Here is a 16880-nt window from a genome sequence, read left to right on the forward strand (position 1 = left end):
GGGAGATTGAATAATATGAAATTAACCTGAAATAACTGCATGGAGGCCAGTATCCCATCACCAAGTCACCCTTTATTTACTTGTGCACAGTACACTGGCTGTGGCCATCCAGCTCGGAGTCAGTCCCCTGAATTGGTCCCCTGTTCATATTGGTCAGCCAGGGCTTCCTGATTGGCCCAAGTTAACAACCCCAATCAACTATCTCATAGTCAACAAGATCCACCCAGTTCCAATCACTACATAAACAATTTGGTCAGCTGGATACAGAAGCAAAGTAGTTTCTAACGTTTGAGAGACAAGTAGATGTGGATATCCAGAGGGATTCTTATACATGAATCACAGATAGTTAACACACAGGAATATCAATTAATTAAGAAGGCAAACAGCATAGTTGTGCTGTCATACAACACAATGCAGGCTACTCACATGGACTCCATGCAGCAGTTGCTCCTACCAGTACTGAGATGGGTAGATTGTTGAGGACCAGGTAAAGTAACCTTTCCCCCATGTAAGCTTTTTCACTACCTGAAACAGATTCAATCCATTTCTTTTGGCCAACACAGCCAGCAGTGTCATTGAGTCACTCTTGGTGATTGATATTGGAGTTCCCTGCACCAGAGTTTACTTTGTCCTTTGTTACCCATTATACCTCTTCCAAATGGTGCTCAACATGAAGTAGTACTGATTAATCATCTAAGAGAGGTGGGTTAGAGTTAGGTTTCTTTGCCCATCATGTCTTGGACTACATGTTATTTGGAGTCACGGTCGAATGTCCCCTCGTATCACTGCTTCCAGTTTGTATATCATTGTCCTGTCATGATCACTGCTGGGACCATAACTGTTTACAATATATATCAATGCCTTGGAAGAAGGAATCAAATGTATTGTAGCTAAATTTGAAGGTGACACAAAATCAGGTAGAAAGGAAAGTTGCGAGAGGGATACAAAGAGTCTACAGTGAGATATCAATAGGTTACATAGGCAAAACTTATACGCGTGGAATTGGAGTATAATGTGGGAAAACGTGACGTTGTTCATTTTGGAAGGGAACAAAAAAACAGAATATTATTTAAATGGAGAAAAACTGCAGAAAGCTGCAACACGGAGTGACTTGGGGATACTTGTGCATGAAACATAGATGCAGCAGGTAATCAGGAAGGCTAATGGAATGTCAGCCCTTATTTCAAGGAGGTTGGAGTATAAGAGTAGGAAAGTCTTACTGCAACTGTACAAGGTGCTGGTGAAACCACATCTGGAGTACTGTGAGCAGTTTTAGTCCCCTTATCTAAGGAAAGGTATCATTTCACTGGAGGCAGTTCAGAGAAGGTTTGCTAGGATGATCTGATCCAGGGTAAGGAGAGATTGTCTTATGATCAAAGGATCAACAGATTGGGACTCTACTCATTAGAGTTTAGAAGTAAAAATGAGAGATGATCTAATTGAAACATATAGGATTCTTAAGGGGCCTTACAAGGTAAATGCTGAGAAGATGCTTCCCCTCACGGGAGAGCCTAGGACCAGAGGGCACTGTCTCAGAATAAAGAGCTACTAATTTAAGACTGAGATGAGGAGGAATTTCTTCTCTCAGAGGGTTAAGAGTCTTTGGAACTCTTTGCCACAGAGAACTGTCGGGGCAGAGCCCTTGTGTATATTTAAGGATGAGGTAGATAGATTACTGATCAGTACAGGAATCAAGGGTTATGGGGAAAAGGCAGGAAAGTGGACACAAGGAATGTCAGATCATCAATGATCTTATTGAATAGTTAAACAGGCTCAAAGGGGCATATGGCATACTCCTGTTCACATTTCTTCTGGTCACATCTGGAGGTTTTTTCCTGTAGGTGAAATGAGACATTTCAAGGCATGCTGATTGAGGTGATGGGAAATTGGCTGAAAGATATGTTTTGATCAGCACGACTTTGTCAGAGTGTCACTTCACTTGTCTGGGGGACAGCTCCTCCAGTTTTGGCACAAATTCCCGCATTTTAGTGAGGAGGACATTACAAAGTCAACTGGTCTTTGTACCCTTTTGGTGCATAGATCAATGTCTGGTAGTCTACTTGGTTCAAATTTATTCAATGTTGATGTAGAGGTTTGATACAGTTAAATAGCTTGCTGGAATATTTCAGAGAGTAGCTAAGAGGAAACCACATTGCTGTAGATATGGAGTCACATATAAGTCAGACTGGGGATTTCTTTCCCTAGAGGTTAGTAGTGAATCAGACAAATTTTTGTAACAATCTGGTAATGCTGTCATTATTGATACAAGCTTTTTATTCCAGATTTACTCATTTACTAAACTTAAATTTCCCAGCTGCTGTGCTTCAAATATATGTTTCCAACTATTACTCTAAACCTCTGGTTACTGATCCAATAACATAACTACTGCACTAGTGTATCGAAAATAACATATTAATACATTTTACACAGTTTAGGAAAAAAATTGCAGTGAAAAGACACATTAAAAGCATAAGGGATATGTGCAGTGTTTAATTCTATTTCAGTGAGGTGTTCTATCTCTTGTTCCTGCTCTTTTGATGGAAGTTCATGAGAATTATTGCGTTTAAGTCTGCACACTATTACCGGTTTTAACTTCAGAGGCATCAGTGCACAGACAGTTTCATCTCTCAGTTTGACCATAGGCGTGCAGAAACAGTCGGACTCCAATCGCTGTACATGCCATTGTCAACAAAATCCTTTGCTGCGATTTTTACAAAGTATAAAGCTTTGGATCGCAGGCCATTCAGGATATAACTAGCTTGATCGTTGATCTCAATCTGTGGGTTGGAGAAGAATGAAGGAGCCAAGTCATCGAAAGCCTAAAGGTAACATAACAATTGACAATAATGGCCCATATATTCCAATGGCCAGATAGACATTGGAACAGACAGGAGATGTGCTTCGGGATCCAGTGAAATCCCAAATGCAGCAGATTCCATGGGAGACACCCAGGAAATTCAAGTTTCTGATGGATCATTCCCCTGCATCTGGTAGCATCCCAAACAAAACCCCTTAATGTCAGAGAATTAACTTAACAGAAGAAGAACCCTCTGAATTCTCCAACAATAAAGCTTATTTTTCATTGGGTTCCACTCCTGTTAAGTTAATAGCTACCCAGAAAAGGTTAAAAAATTAAAAACTTAGTCTAACTCCTTGGCAACTATTAAGCTGACCTCCAAGTACACCTGTCCCAGCCCTTTACACATCCAGGCTCCTGACAACCACTTCTCCTCAACAGTGACTAACCCAACCCACCACTCTGGATCTTAAACCTCCTTCACTCATCTGTCCTGAAACCAAGGAACTGACACCCCCGCACCTTCCACCCCATGTCACTCCATCAGCCTACCCATCACTCCCCTCCAGCCACCCTGACATCTATCACCCAATTGACACACCACCAGCCCCCAACATGCCTGAAAGACTCCATTACTCAGCTGGCACCCTACTCACTTGACATCCTTTTTCTCTGGCACCCTGACACCTAGCACCCTTGTACATTACACACCTGGCACATTATATTCCTAGCACTCTAAATATCTAGCACCTTGCACCTTACCCACCTGGCACATTATGCTCCTGGCACCTTTCACCTGACATACTATGTTCCTGGCACTGTACCTATCTGTCATCCTGACACCTGGCACTCTTGCAACTTACAGACCTGGCATACTGCATTCCTGACACCCTACCCATCTGGCACCCTATGCCTTAACCAATTGCCACCCTAATTCCACATTTAGCTTTATAAATCTATTCCTTCACAATAGCTGTCTCTGTGACTGGCTGTGTTGCTAGATAATTAAATCTCAGAACATGGCACATTGACTGCTGAGAAAGGGGTTTGGTTTGACTTCCCTCACCCGGCTATCTTGTACCAATGGGAATCTGTGCTCATTTTAACTGCAATCTGCATTTCCAAAGGAGCCAAGATCAGAATTCATGGCTAGAAACATAGAGATCACTAACAATTTGGAAAATGAGAGTGGAGTGGCAATCCAACTGTAATTGTTACCCCTTGGATTATCTAGGTCAAGTTAATGAACAACAGATAGTACCAAGGGACAAGATCCTTGGATCACATTGAAGCTTCATAGCACAGGCTAATCTCTGAATTCTGATCAGTGTCATCTGCGTTTACAAACCACGGAGTTAGTGAGAGTGGACAGTCAGTTCCAAACACATTTCTGATTTAATAATTCCCAGACTGGCAGGTTTTTCACTGGGTTTTGATGAATTCATTTGGGAGGGCAGTAGCAAACTAGATAAATAGTTTTGGTGCAGTTTATTTTTCAGTCCAGTGTCTTTGAGTTACTGATACCTCTGGGTAAAAACATATGCTCCCAACAGAAATCTGACTCGACATGTTGGCTGATGGAGATCACATAGCATGAGGACAAAGGCTACAACTGATGCAAATTGCTTGGAACAGTCTTCTTCCTAAATTTAAAGAAACTCTAATGAAAACAAAATTCATTCACATTTGCAACAATATCTTTACAAACATGATGATGGTTTGAGTCCCAGTGTGTTACAGCATTCCCATACAGGAATGAAGAGAATAAATATTTTCAATTGGTGAGAGAAAAACAGCTTTTGTGTATTGCCAATGTTATAATTGCCACATAGTCCATTGCAAATAGTTACTGTTAACACGCACATCCCTGGATAACTCAAAGACTCCAGTCTGTCTTACCTCGAAAGTGGAACTTGTACCTTGTGACTGAGATGAAGGGGTTTCACTTGAAAGCATGAACAGGTAGATTATGGGCTGGAGCAATCATTTATTGGCCAAACTATTATTTCTTAACTATGATAAAAGTTCTTTGGTGCCAATTGTGTATGTTCACTCCTGGAGGTGCTAGATGTTCCTACTGGCTTCAGGATCCCAATATCAGGACCAAATGGAGCTCCTTACTTACTGATCACAAGAGCAGTACAACAGTCACCTGGGAGTTGGCTTCCTAATTGGCTAATGGCACTTCACACTATCATTGTGTGGACCAGTTGCAAAGCAACAAGACAAAAGCAAGCCACAGATGTTTGATTCTAGAATGTGATTGATAATGAAGAGACCTAATTTATATTAATTTTGGAAGCTCTAACAGCATCCATCAATCTCATAATGTAAACACTGCATTTTAATCAGAGACATAGTTTCTTGTGCATTGACCTGACTGACTCATCCATGGATGTCATATGATCAGAACTCCTCTGGTCTTTGAAAAGCTTTAATTGCACATTTACAAGCCCTTATCTCTGTCTATTTTTAACAGCTAAGCGAGTTTGCTGCAATATCATAAACAGAAAGAAGGATTCAGCCTTGATAACTAAGCCAAGATCAAACTTAACTTTTCTCAAAGCCTGATATTCGGGAGACTCATTGTATTTCTTTTAATCAACCTATTCAGGCATGCTTTAACACACTTCTGGTGAAGGTGGGATTTGAATCATGGACAAATCTGGTACAGAGATGGAGGCATTACTGCTTTGCCACAACATTTTCTGTGTAGCAGAATGAGTCCCTATTCAACAACACCAACTTGCTGCATCACCTCCAACCTTAAAGGAATTCTGACACTCCAGCTACAGCAGCGTGGACATCCTTCAATTGTCTTTTAACGTTCATATGTGTAAATAGCAACATGGCGTTTTAATATTCTTCATTGCAAAACACTTTTACTTCTTGTTTGTTTCTCGTTTATGTGTCTGGAGTTGCAAAGACCAGAACAAGTTTGAATGTGAAAAATTAATACTCCTGATTTAAACCAGATGATAAGTTACTGTGAGTCATTTCTCAAATGAAGGCATTTGGGAAACCCAGATGTGGAAGTGCCGGTGTTCGACTGGGGTGGACAAGGTCAAAAATCACACGGCACCAGGTTATACTCCAACAGATTCATTTGAAGACATAGCTTTTGGAGTCTCACTCCTTCTTTAGGTGTCTTCTTTAGGAGATAGCTAAAGGTTTTAGTAGTATACCTCTAGTTACCTTTGCTCAACCTTGGGCAGTGATTGAAAGAAATTCTGGGATTTGCATATTAATCCTTTCTAACTGATTAAAGATTTCAACAGCCATCTTAGGTTTATTCAATACATTCGCATCAGTTCTATGACCCTATGATCTTTTGATTATAAATTCTGTGTCTGATGCCACCTCTCTCACTGACACCTGAAGAAGGAGCGAGACTCCAAAAGTTTGTGCCTTCAAATGAACCTGATGGACTATAATCTGACGTCTTGTGATTTTTGACCTTTGGGAAACCCAGCACAGCTTTTTTTTTAAAATTAAACCACTCTGCTTATTGACTTAAGGGGAAGAGGATAGAAGTATTCAGTCTGCCTACCTCCCATGTTTATAAGAGTTTAGCAGTGATCATTTCATATTTAGGATCACTCAGTTGGAATTCCTCACAAGTGAAAAGATCTCATTGTCTGGCCCTTGCATCAGCTTAATCATTCCATCAGGGGACTTCTTAGACTTCTCTTCCTAGAGAACAGAGCCCTTAACCTGATCGAACCGTCCTGATCGTGAGAAACCTTCAGTTCTGGTCTAATAACCTCAAACAATAACCAGAGAAGTTGTCCTCACCATCTGATATCTGGTTGATCCCTCAGGCCAGTACATTATCCTGTACTTCAACAGAAACAGACTTGGATCGGGCCACGTGGCTGGCGGCTTCCATTGCAACAATAATTTCTTTGGTTGGTTGGGTATCGGAGAAACACTGACTTCTGTTGGTGGATCTGGCTTGACTGTGGGTAAAAGAAACAGTTAGAATCCCGCTCCAAAACCATGCTTTTCAATTTTGTGAGGGATGATACTTTAATTTGGTTAGTTTTCTGTCGGCTAAACACAAATGATAACTCATTTACTTAACGTGTAAAGTATTGATTATCAAGGTTACACAGCTCACTTCCAGACATAGGCCATAGGTCACAAGATAGGTCATAGGTTGTGATATAACTGGAGACATAAATCAAGACAAATACACATCTCTGACCTTGGAATAGGCAAATCACTTCACTTACTTATCTTCTCCACAATAAATTGTGTAATAGTCGATCTGGATCCTAGAGGGTTTGTTGCTGTCACCTTCACTGTGTAGGAAATCTTTGAAAAGAGTTGGATTCTCTCGATTGTGTATTTGCCCTGCAATGCCTCTTCAGCTGAGCATTGCTTGACATCTTCAGTTCCATATCTTTCAAAATTACAGAAACATTATTGTTGGTGTGCGAATTTCTCATAAACTCCTTGACAAACAGAGGTTGCATTATTGCTGTTTCTTCGGTTTTCGATTCCACGATGACCTGAACTCTATCAGTCAGTAGGAGTCATCCCTGTGAACTGCAAAGGATGTGAGCTCACGTCTCATTCCACGATTTTGAGCATGTGGCATGAGGAAATGTCCTGATAAAATAGCGGGACCTGGTAAAGCAAGACAGAAGGGACCCATCCAGATGTTTACATGAAATGAGGATTTCGCCCCCGCTGAATCCAGGTCCCAGTTGCACCTTTCTGAGGGGGCAGGGCTACACCAGGAAGAGGAATTGGATCTTATCAAAACAGGAAAACTCATTCAGCCCAGAAGATGCTGTTCCCATCCCAACTCTAACCTTAACCCTAACCTTAACCCTAATCCTAACTCACTTCAATATCTAATCCGAAGGTTTTCACCTCCAATTCCCATCTCATTCCAAACACTTAGCAGTCTTTCAAAAAATATTCTTTCTGATAACTGCCCTTATTTACTTTCATCGACGTATCTGTCCTCTATACCAGTTCACATTGAATATTCAGCATTCATTTTCTTGGATGATATATTATTATATCACATTATATACACAGTGCATCCTTCCCCCATAGACACTTCATTGATTCACTGCCTGAAGGAAGACCCTTGGTGACCTTTACTGCTGAGAAAGGGGCAGGTTTGGGGTCTGACCAAGCTTGAATGGGAACTGAACCCTGTGCTCTTGGTGTTAAGCTGATTCGTGTGTAAGCATGAGGGGCTGTGTTTCTCAAACTCTACCCTCACCTGAAGCATGGTGACCCTGAAGTTAAGCCACGACCAGTTGTCTCTCTCTAATGAGAGAAAGCCCTATGGCCTGGTAAGACTATGACAATTTGACCTTTACCTTGACTTTTATGCTGATTCATGCGTTTATGTCTTCAACAACCGAGCTGACTGGCCTCTTCCTCCTATTACCGACCTACTTTCTAAATGTAAAGTTTGGTCATTCCTCATAGTTAGTCTCTGTACAATTGAGATTGCTCGTTATTCTTCACTGCACCTATTCCTTTCCTACCGTTTCATGAGGTGGTTAATGGAATCGAGCGCAGTTTTCTGAGTGTGTTCTGACTGAGCTACGGTCCCACACAACATCTTAGCTTAAGTGCCTGAAACAAAAATACAGATTGCTGGAAAAGCTCAGCGGGTCTGGTAGCATCTGTGAAGAGAAATCAGAGTTAAAATTTTGGGTCCGATGACCCTTCCTCAAACCCTTATTTTAACTCTCGACTAAGCAAAGTTTGCTGCCTACTCTCACTCCCACCTATGTACCACTTCTAAAATAATTTACACTTCCTCTTCTCCTTTAAGGTCTCCATCCCTCCTCACCTTTTCAAAAATGTCACCTGATCTCCCTGTGACAAAGTATCCATGTTCCCATTGTATTCCGTGCTCCTTTTGAATCTTCTTCCTCTGGATCAGTGACAATTCAGATTTAATGCTCCCACAATATTAACTCCCCATTCAGAGGAAACAGAGACTGGAATTCTCTTACCTGTAGGAGACATTGATCCATGTGGGAAGGTAGGTTTGATTTTCCAGCTTCCACAAGCAGACCACATTCAGAGGATATCTCACTGATCGACAGGTGACCTGAGGCTTTCCTGGTGGATCTGCCATTCGGAAATTAAAATAGGAAATTACAACACTAAAAATATGAAGTAGCAGTGACTCTCAGTTTCTCTACTCTAGGTTTATTAAATCACAAGTGGTAACATGGAGGCAGTAGGGGAGAGGAGGTGGGGTAGGGTTGAAGGGTGGAGGGGAAAGGGGCTATTTTCACCAATCCTAGGAAGCCCACAGAAATAGGCAACAGTGGTTGCTCTCTGAAGGGGTAAATTACTCCAAGATGTAAAACCAGTGTTGGATTGAATACCATCGGTTCCTGAACAAGCAACAAAAGTTGTTACACTCCCAAGGGACAGTTGGCTGCTCTCTCATTAGAGAGATGGGGAGTTTAAGCAAGGGCTGTCATAGCTCAGTTGAAGTTGAGAGGATAGTCTTTATGGGAATTGAACACCTCACTCTGCATTGCAAACCAATCTTCTAGCCAACGGTACTAACCCAACCACACAAGTTAGTTTAGGATTGCCCTCATTACTATGTAAGTAAACATCTGATTATCCAGCCAAGAGTTGTCAAATCTGGTACACAGTATCAGTGTGACATGTTTCCAAACTGCCAGATAAAGAGTGAAGCTCTCTGTGCAACTAACAGAGTCATAACTCCTTGATTTTAATGAAGCAATGTGAATATATTCATATCCCACAGTCATTAATGTTGACAGTCAACTGTCCACATGCATTGGATGATGGATCTTTAGTTATTACATGCCTCAATTGTACCATATTAGGTAAACTCACTCATCCACTGACCAGCCTGTAGATTCAAACCAGGAATGCAGGTGAAGTCACTGTCATGTGGTGAGGTGTTATGCATAAAGATAAAGATATTTTGCTTTGTTTACACAGGGCATTGACAAAACCTTATCGTGAATAATAATAAGGTGGATGTGGAAGATTTGATTCCTCTTGTGGGTCAGTTTGGTTGATGATGTGGCTGTGATGTTAAGGTGATGGGCTATAAGTCAATTCTGCTCTGCATACTTATGCTCAAACCAGCTGCCATTTGCTGGGGAATTGGTGGCCAAATGGCATTGTCATTAGGCTAGTGATCTAGCAGCCCAGGCTTAATGCTCTGGGGGTATTGGTTCAAATCCAACCATAGCAGAGAATAAGCTTTCAAATTAATTAAAAAGGAATCTGGAATTAAAGTGCTCATCTAATGTTGATCATGTGACCACTGTCCATTGTCATTTTAAAAAAAATTGGCTCACTAATGCCCTTCAGGAAAGAAATCTACTATTCTTACTTGGTCTGGTGGTGGTCTATGCATAACTCCAGACCCAAAACAATGTGACGGACTTTTGTTTGCCGTCTGAGCAATAAATGCTGGCACCAACATCCAATGAATGAATGAAAGTCCAAAAGCAGGGTTTACTGTTTCAACATTTGGGTGACTTTGTTTCCCACTGATTCAAAAATAATGTATTCCACTCCAGCAGCTTTGTTAGTACAGCTGTGCGTTTTAATCCTACTTTGAATGCTTGGCTGTGTTCCAAGAACTTTACTAGTATCAGAAGTAGTTGATACTGTTGTGTGATGCAATTTCGTGTCTTAGTTATAAACTGGTTGAGTGTATCTCAGAAAAGTGTATAAAACCTGAGGGTGTAAATTGGGGTGGGTTTAAATCAAGCACCTGTAAACTGGGCTGCTGCAAATTGAACAGTTGCAAATCATGAGTATGTAAAGTGAGCTGCTGTAAATCAGGTTGGTGTAACATGTGAGTGTGTAAATTGTGGATGTAAATCAGACAGGTGCAAATCATGAATGAGAAAATTGGGCTTGTGTGAATTGGGTAGGTGTAAACTGAGTGAGTAAACTAGGAAGATGTAAATTGAGTGGGTATAATTCTGATGGATGGAAATCAAGGACCCAAGTATGCAATCCCTACAGTGTGGAAGCAGGCAATTTGGCCCATCAAGACCACACTGATCCTCTGAAGAGCAGCCCATGCAGACCCACTACCCTACTCTATCCCTGTAACCTTGCATTTCCCATGGCTAATCCACTTAGCGTGCACATCTCTGGACACTATGGACAATTTATCATGGCCAATCCCATCTAACCAAAACATCTTTGGACGGTGGTAGGAAACCAGAGCAGTCAGACCCACACAGACACAGGGATAATGTGCAAACTCTACACAAGCAGTGACTAGAGGCTGGAATTAAACCCAGGTCCCATGAGGCAGCAGTGTTAACAATGAGCCACCATGGCACCCCTGTGTAAATGATGGTCCCTGGAGGCGGTCAAAGTGACTGTTAAACCTCAGCGTGTGTGGATTTACTGAAATTTCCACAATCTGGGAAACTCTGCCAAGGAATAACATTGAATGACAAAAAGCTTCATGAAATTAGCCTTAAACTTACAGCCTAACATCAATGAGATTGTTCTGTAAGTTCTGCCTGACTCTGGATTGCGACATCTGTATTGACCTTCTTGGGACACATCGATGTTGAAAAGAGTGAGTTTTGTTCTTGTTAGTTCCACATTTCTGGTCTGAATGATTTTTGAGTCATTCAGCTGCCATTCAACAGCTCCATTATCTATGTTGCCACAGGTGAGTGTGACACTTGCTCCAATCTGACCATACTGTGTGACAACGTCTGAAATACAAACAGAAATACTGAAGGTTTGATCAGAACTCAGTCATATATGCCATTTTGCGGTGAAAACTTAACTCGGTCTCTCCTGCTGTTACATAGTACAATACTGGACCCAATCTCAATCATTGGACTGCAGTGAGTTAGGCGAAGGCATCTTGGCAACACTGTAAATATCTTCAGTATCCCTAAGGGTTCACAATCCCATATTAGAGGGCAGCCAGTTCCCACTCATGATCACTACCCTGCTGGGAGATAGCAAGTGTGGTAACGTCAGATTAGGGAAGATTAAGAACATGCTGTGAGGCATTCCACAGTTGAATACCCCACCTTTATTCAGTAGCTTCACTTAGACCTGGAAACTGAAATAGCTTAATAGCTACCAGTTAGGAGGAGTTGAGGAGAGAAGAGTGAAAAAAAAACTGGAACATTTGTGCTAGCCTCGTGCATTTTGCTTAGTCTTTTAAAAATTATTGCCATTAATAATTTGCAGAATTCTCGTTCTAATGTCAATACTTTGTCTCCATGCCACCCCATCCCCTTCTTCGCTGAAGATGACCTTTATGGTGACAGAAAGGAAATTAAACAGATTGTGCAAATCGAACATTTAACTTCATTTAGCAAGCGCCATAATGATCCTTCTCAATTCCCTCATTAGGCAATGCTTGTGGGTGACAATGAAGCCAATAAGCAGCAGGTAACAGCTTCTGTATTGTCCTGATGAAACCTTGTGGTGCAATGGTAATGTGTCCTACTCCAGATCAGGAAGTTGCTTATTTCAATCATATCCAGCTCACAATACTTGAAAAGGGGCTGTTGTGGTGCAGTGGTAGTATCCATATGTTTGAGCTAGAGGGCCTGAGTTCAGGTTCTTGTCTAAGCCAGAGATATGTCATAACATATTCAGCTGATTTTAAATTATCCAGAAGTGTTGCATATTCTTTAGTGTACCAAAAATGACCAAAATATCCAGGTTCAAATCCCACCTATCATGGACAAATGCCAAAATTTCAAATCTAATGTTGATCTTGCTTTGTATTCCTTGCCCTGTTCTATCACCCTATGATCTTTGCATGGTATGATCTGCCTGTACTGCATGCTAAACAAAACTTTTCACTGTACCTAGGTACATGTGACAATAATAGATCAAATCAATTCAAACGAGTCGATTAAAAACAAGTGCCCAGACTATTCTTAAATCTACATTAACAAAATATTGGCTGCTGCAATTCAATATTAAAGATAGAAGGCATGTTAAAGTGATTGGATTCTATATCACAATGTTCCCGAAGTGATTTGAATAATGTACAACTTGATCAGAATTGAAAATGTACTTCATTCAAGAAACTTTCCAGAAAACATTCTGGGAGATAATGTCATGGGTGTGAGCTGACTTCGCTGGAAGGTAGGCCAGTAACCAGGCGACACAAATTTAAGATAATGAGTGAAACACGGACACGTGGGAGGAGGCACCTCTTTTTTCACAAAGAGCTATTAAGATGTTGAATGCACCGTCAGAAAAGGAGTATTTCAGGGCTGTAGGGAAAGAGTGGAGGAGTGATACAAATTGTCTAGATCTTTCAAGTAACCAGCAGGGGCTCAATGGGCCAAATGTCCTCATCTGTACTGTAAAGTCCTGATCAGGAGTCACATCTACATGTTACATGGAATAGTCACTATCTGGAACCGCTCAAAGTTATACTGCTTTGTTACAATGCAATTAGTTTCCATCAACATTTAAAGGAAAATATGGACACGTGTCTTTTAACCAATAGAGTATGCCACAATGTAAAGATAAAGCTACCACTGTCTTACCAGGTCATACAGTTGCTCTCTCATGAGAAAGAGAGATAATTGATGGTGGTTTAACCTGATGCCTCAGGCAAGGGGAAGATGTTAAAGAGGAAAAATCCTTTATGTTGACCTCAGCTGTTGTAGGAGTTGAGCCCACACTGGTGGTGCTACTCTTCAGTGTGAGCTGGCTGGACAGCCAACTGAACTAAACCTCACAGCAGTGCACAGCAATTAATGTTGTTACACCAGCTCCATTAATCCAGTGAGACATCCAACTGTCAACCACAGGAGCATTATTAGGTTGACAGGAGACATGACGCTCCATTAAAGAGGTAGATTGTAACCAATACATGAACAGTTTGAGCCACAGAGGTCAGAACACAGCCAGAAGCTGAGGTTTCAGCTATGGCGGGTATAAGCGCGATGGTCATGGATCAAACAAAAACAGAAAGTGCTGGAGAAACTCAGCAATCTGACAGTGTCTATAAAGAGAATAGCCAAGTTAATGTTTCAAGTCTACTGATCCTTTGACAGAATCATGGATAATGACTGTTCTATACCATGAACAATTTGGCTTTCTGTAAACTTCAACACAGGAAAAAGGTCATTGTGAAAAAGTCCCTCCTGGTATGCAATAAACTGTGAATTCACTCCCACTCCCAGTGACGTTGAGATTCTGCCTAGTTTGTACAATGTAGCAAGAGAGGGAATGGTATGAAGTGTTTGGCAGTTTTGTCACCGATTGCATCTCAATTCAATTAGATCCTTCCAGCAGATATGAAGGTATGACTCACCATCCCCAATGGCTTGCCCCACTGTTATGTCAATGATATGAAGCAGCATTATCACAGAACCAAGGATTACAGTCAGCTTCAGGTACATCCTGAATCAGGTACGTCTGTAAATCAATAAATCTTGGACACCTGTGAGCTGAAAAGCAACTATTAGACACAAGGGACATAGATTTACATTAAAGAGAACGTACTGCGAGAGGCACATTTAACTAAAGTGTTGAGCTGATATCAGAAATAAAGCATGGTGGTAATCTTCTGAACCCCAAGAGTCACACAGAGTGGATGGACTGTATGCCACAGTGTGTCAGCATTGGTACGGAAGAGCTGGTTGAATGTTAACAATCAATGTCTATTACATTGTCTATCCAAATCATAGAAATGTTACAAATGCAGACGATCCGTTACTCATTCAAATCATACTGTAAGAATTAAATAGAATTGCACTAAATAAATACAGAAACAGGCCATTCAGCCCAACTACTCTGTGCTAGTATTTACATTCCACAGGAAACTGTACAGAGAATCTGATACATATTCAGATTGCAGCGTTTCAGTTAGCATTTATCAAACACCCAAAAGTTTAATTTGAACTGACCAATATTTTTCGAAAGGAGATGACACTATCAAGGAGAGAAATAATGTCCTTCAAGTGTGGACCTTAAGTATGAAACAGAATAGTTTCTACCTGTTTTTTAAAGAATAACTAATGGGGCTACCCTGCTTTATTCATACGGTAACACACACAGAATCTCCTTAACTCTTGACCAAGCCTAACTCTTTAAAGCTAGATAACAAATGCATTGCAAACAAACAAGCACTTACCCCTTCAAAAAGGAAGCTGGAATAAGAGAAGTTTTCCCCAATACTCTTTTTAGAAGTATTCAAAATAAACTGTAGAAAATGCTTTTCTCAGACTACGCTTCAGGAAGCCAATTTTCCTCAGCAAAAACTGTCACATTTCTGTATAAGAACAATAGACTTACATGTGACTCACAATACACAACTAATTCTGATGTGGAAACTGCTGGTTGCTTGCACAAAGTTAACGCTGAGTTTTATAAACAGCCATAAATTGTTTCCTTGTGGAGTGAAGCCCTGTTTGCCTTATGCACGCTGAGGAAATGTTGTCAACAACAAACCCATTTTGTAATTAAATACAGCATCTTAAAGAAGCCTCTACACTTTGAGATGAGCTTTTAGACCAGCCAGAATGATCTTGCTGAATGTCACAATGACATTGAAATGAAGCATCCAGTCACAGTCAACTGCTGAATGCAGACCGTGTTACCTCAAGCCCATGAGAATTATCAATCCAATCGCATGTGTTGTTATGGCACAGTGAATTGTTTGTGCAATTATCCCATATTAAACAGAGGAGTGTGTCTAGTAATCCCTCAGAACAAGGATGATTCTTGCTCATGGCAGTCCTGAAGAAGGGTCCTGACCCGAAACGATGATTTTCCTGCTCCTCTGATGCTGCCTCACCTGCTGTGTTCCTCCAGCTCCACATTGTATCGACTCTGACTTTGAGCATCTGCAGTTCTTGTTATCGCCTAGACTGCTTATGGAGTTTTTTTTCATGTGGAGAGGCTGGTGTGCTGCAGTTACTACATGGTTCTGGGGCAGACCAGGAAACTCTGCCACCCTTACCACCTGCCATTGACGTAGCAGAATGAATTACACATTGATAATTCTTACATATTTTTATTTCTGTTGGGGCCAATTAGGCCTTGCCTAAATTCCCTACCACTAATCCCTTTTGTTGATAGAAGTTTAAGACACCAATACCATGATTTCACTTCAGATAGGCTCAATCTTTGAACAATAAAAACACGCTTCTTAGAAGCTAATTAAAGTACATCTGAGATACTCGATTGTCTACTGTGAGTACAAACACAGAACTGGTTAGCTCCTCCCAGTAACAGTCTGTGATAACCCCTACAAGGCTCATGGGGGAATCACTTATGAATCTCATTGAGTATGAGTTCCCTTGGTAAGAGGCAATGTCCTGACCAGCTAGAACTCATCACCTGAGCCCTTTAAAAAGGGCATAGAGAACTGTTTGTAAGTACAGAACATTTCCAGTACTCGCAGACAGCTCCTTGACATTGTCCTGTACAAATTGGCTTGTGAATGGGTGCCAGAACAGAACCTGTCTGCAACCCAGGGACAGCCTTTGTTAACAAATACTTGTCTGTATGATTCTAGTTCTCTGGATACTTAACTCACCATTCACAGCAGGGCCAAGGGCTTCCATGTTCCTCAGTACTTTAGCTGTCTTCAGTGCTCCTTTGCACCATACAAAGTAACACATCTGGAACTTTTAACATCGATTAAGGCTTCCAAATCTTTGACTGAAAACCAAGTATTGAATAGTTTGTGTAATCCTTCCATTTTTAACAGAGGTTTTTGCCTTTTGGGAACTTTGGCTCGTGTTATGTTATTTAACCACTTTCATCCAAGGCTGAGAATGAGCAGCCAACTGGGAGAAGAAGAGGCCACTCAGCTTGATGCACTTTTGGTTAGATTATGTGTGTTATGTAGCTTACCTTCACTTCCCTATCCATAATCACTAAAGCTAAGAACATCAGTTTTGAAATTTGCAATCAAACTCCAGACACAACAGCTATTTAGGAGAGAGAGTTGTAAACTTCACTACCTTGTATGTGAAGTAACTCCTGACATTACCCTCTAGTGGTAGATATAGTAGGAACTGCTGATGCTGGAGAATCTGAGATAACAAGGCGTAGAGCTGGATGAACACAGCAGGCCAAG

The 16880-nt window shown here is 41.1% G+C and overlaps 1 protein-coding gene across 3 annotated transcripts; it reads right to left on the reverse strand.

Moving 5' to 3' along the window:
* Positions 1–1691: 1691 nt before the first annotated feature.
* LOC125486500 (ciliary neurotrophic factor receptor subunit alpha-like) lies at positions 1692–15113 on the reverse strand. 3 transcript variants are annotated; one of them, XM_048614254.1, is made up of 8 exons: positions 14928–15113; positions 14106–14241; positions 11284–11520; positions 8788–8905; positions 7033–7202; positions 6593–6756; positions 4322–4440; positions 2628–2777 (listed from the first exon to the last, which is right to left on the reverse strand). In XM_048614254.1, exons 2-8 carry the CDS (start codon positions 14191–14193, stop codon positions 2744–2746), a joined length of 930 nt encoding a protein of 309 aa, XP_048470211.1. In that variant the 5' UTR covers positions 14194–14241; positions 14928–15113; the 3' UTR covers positions 2628–2743. The 3 variants fall into 3 exon arrangements, with proteins under 3 accessions (XP_048470212.1, XP_048470211.1, XP_048470210.1); XM_048614253.1 differs by having other exon boundaries at positions 14106–14252; XM_048614255.1 differs by lacking the exon at positions 4322–4440 and having other exon boundaries at positions 1692–2777; positions 14106–14252.
* Positions 15114–16880: the final 1767 nt, after the last annotated feature.

This window comes from Rhincodon typus, chromosome 29 (assembly GCF_021869965.1).
Source record: "Rhincodon typus isolate 14 chromosome 29, sRhiTyp1.1, whole genome shotgun sequence".
NCBI classification, from domain to species: Eukaryota; Metazoa; Chordata; class Chondrichthyes; order Orectolobiformes; family Rhincodontidae; genus Rhincodon; species Rhincodon typus.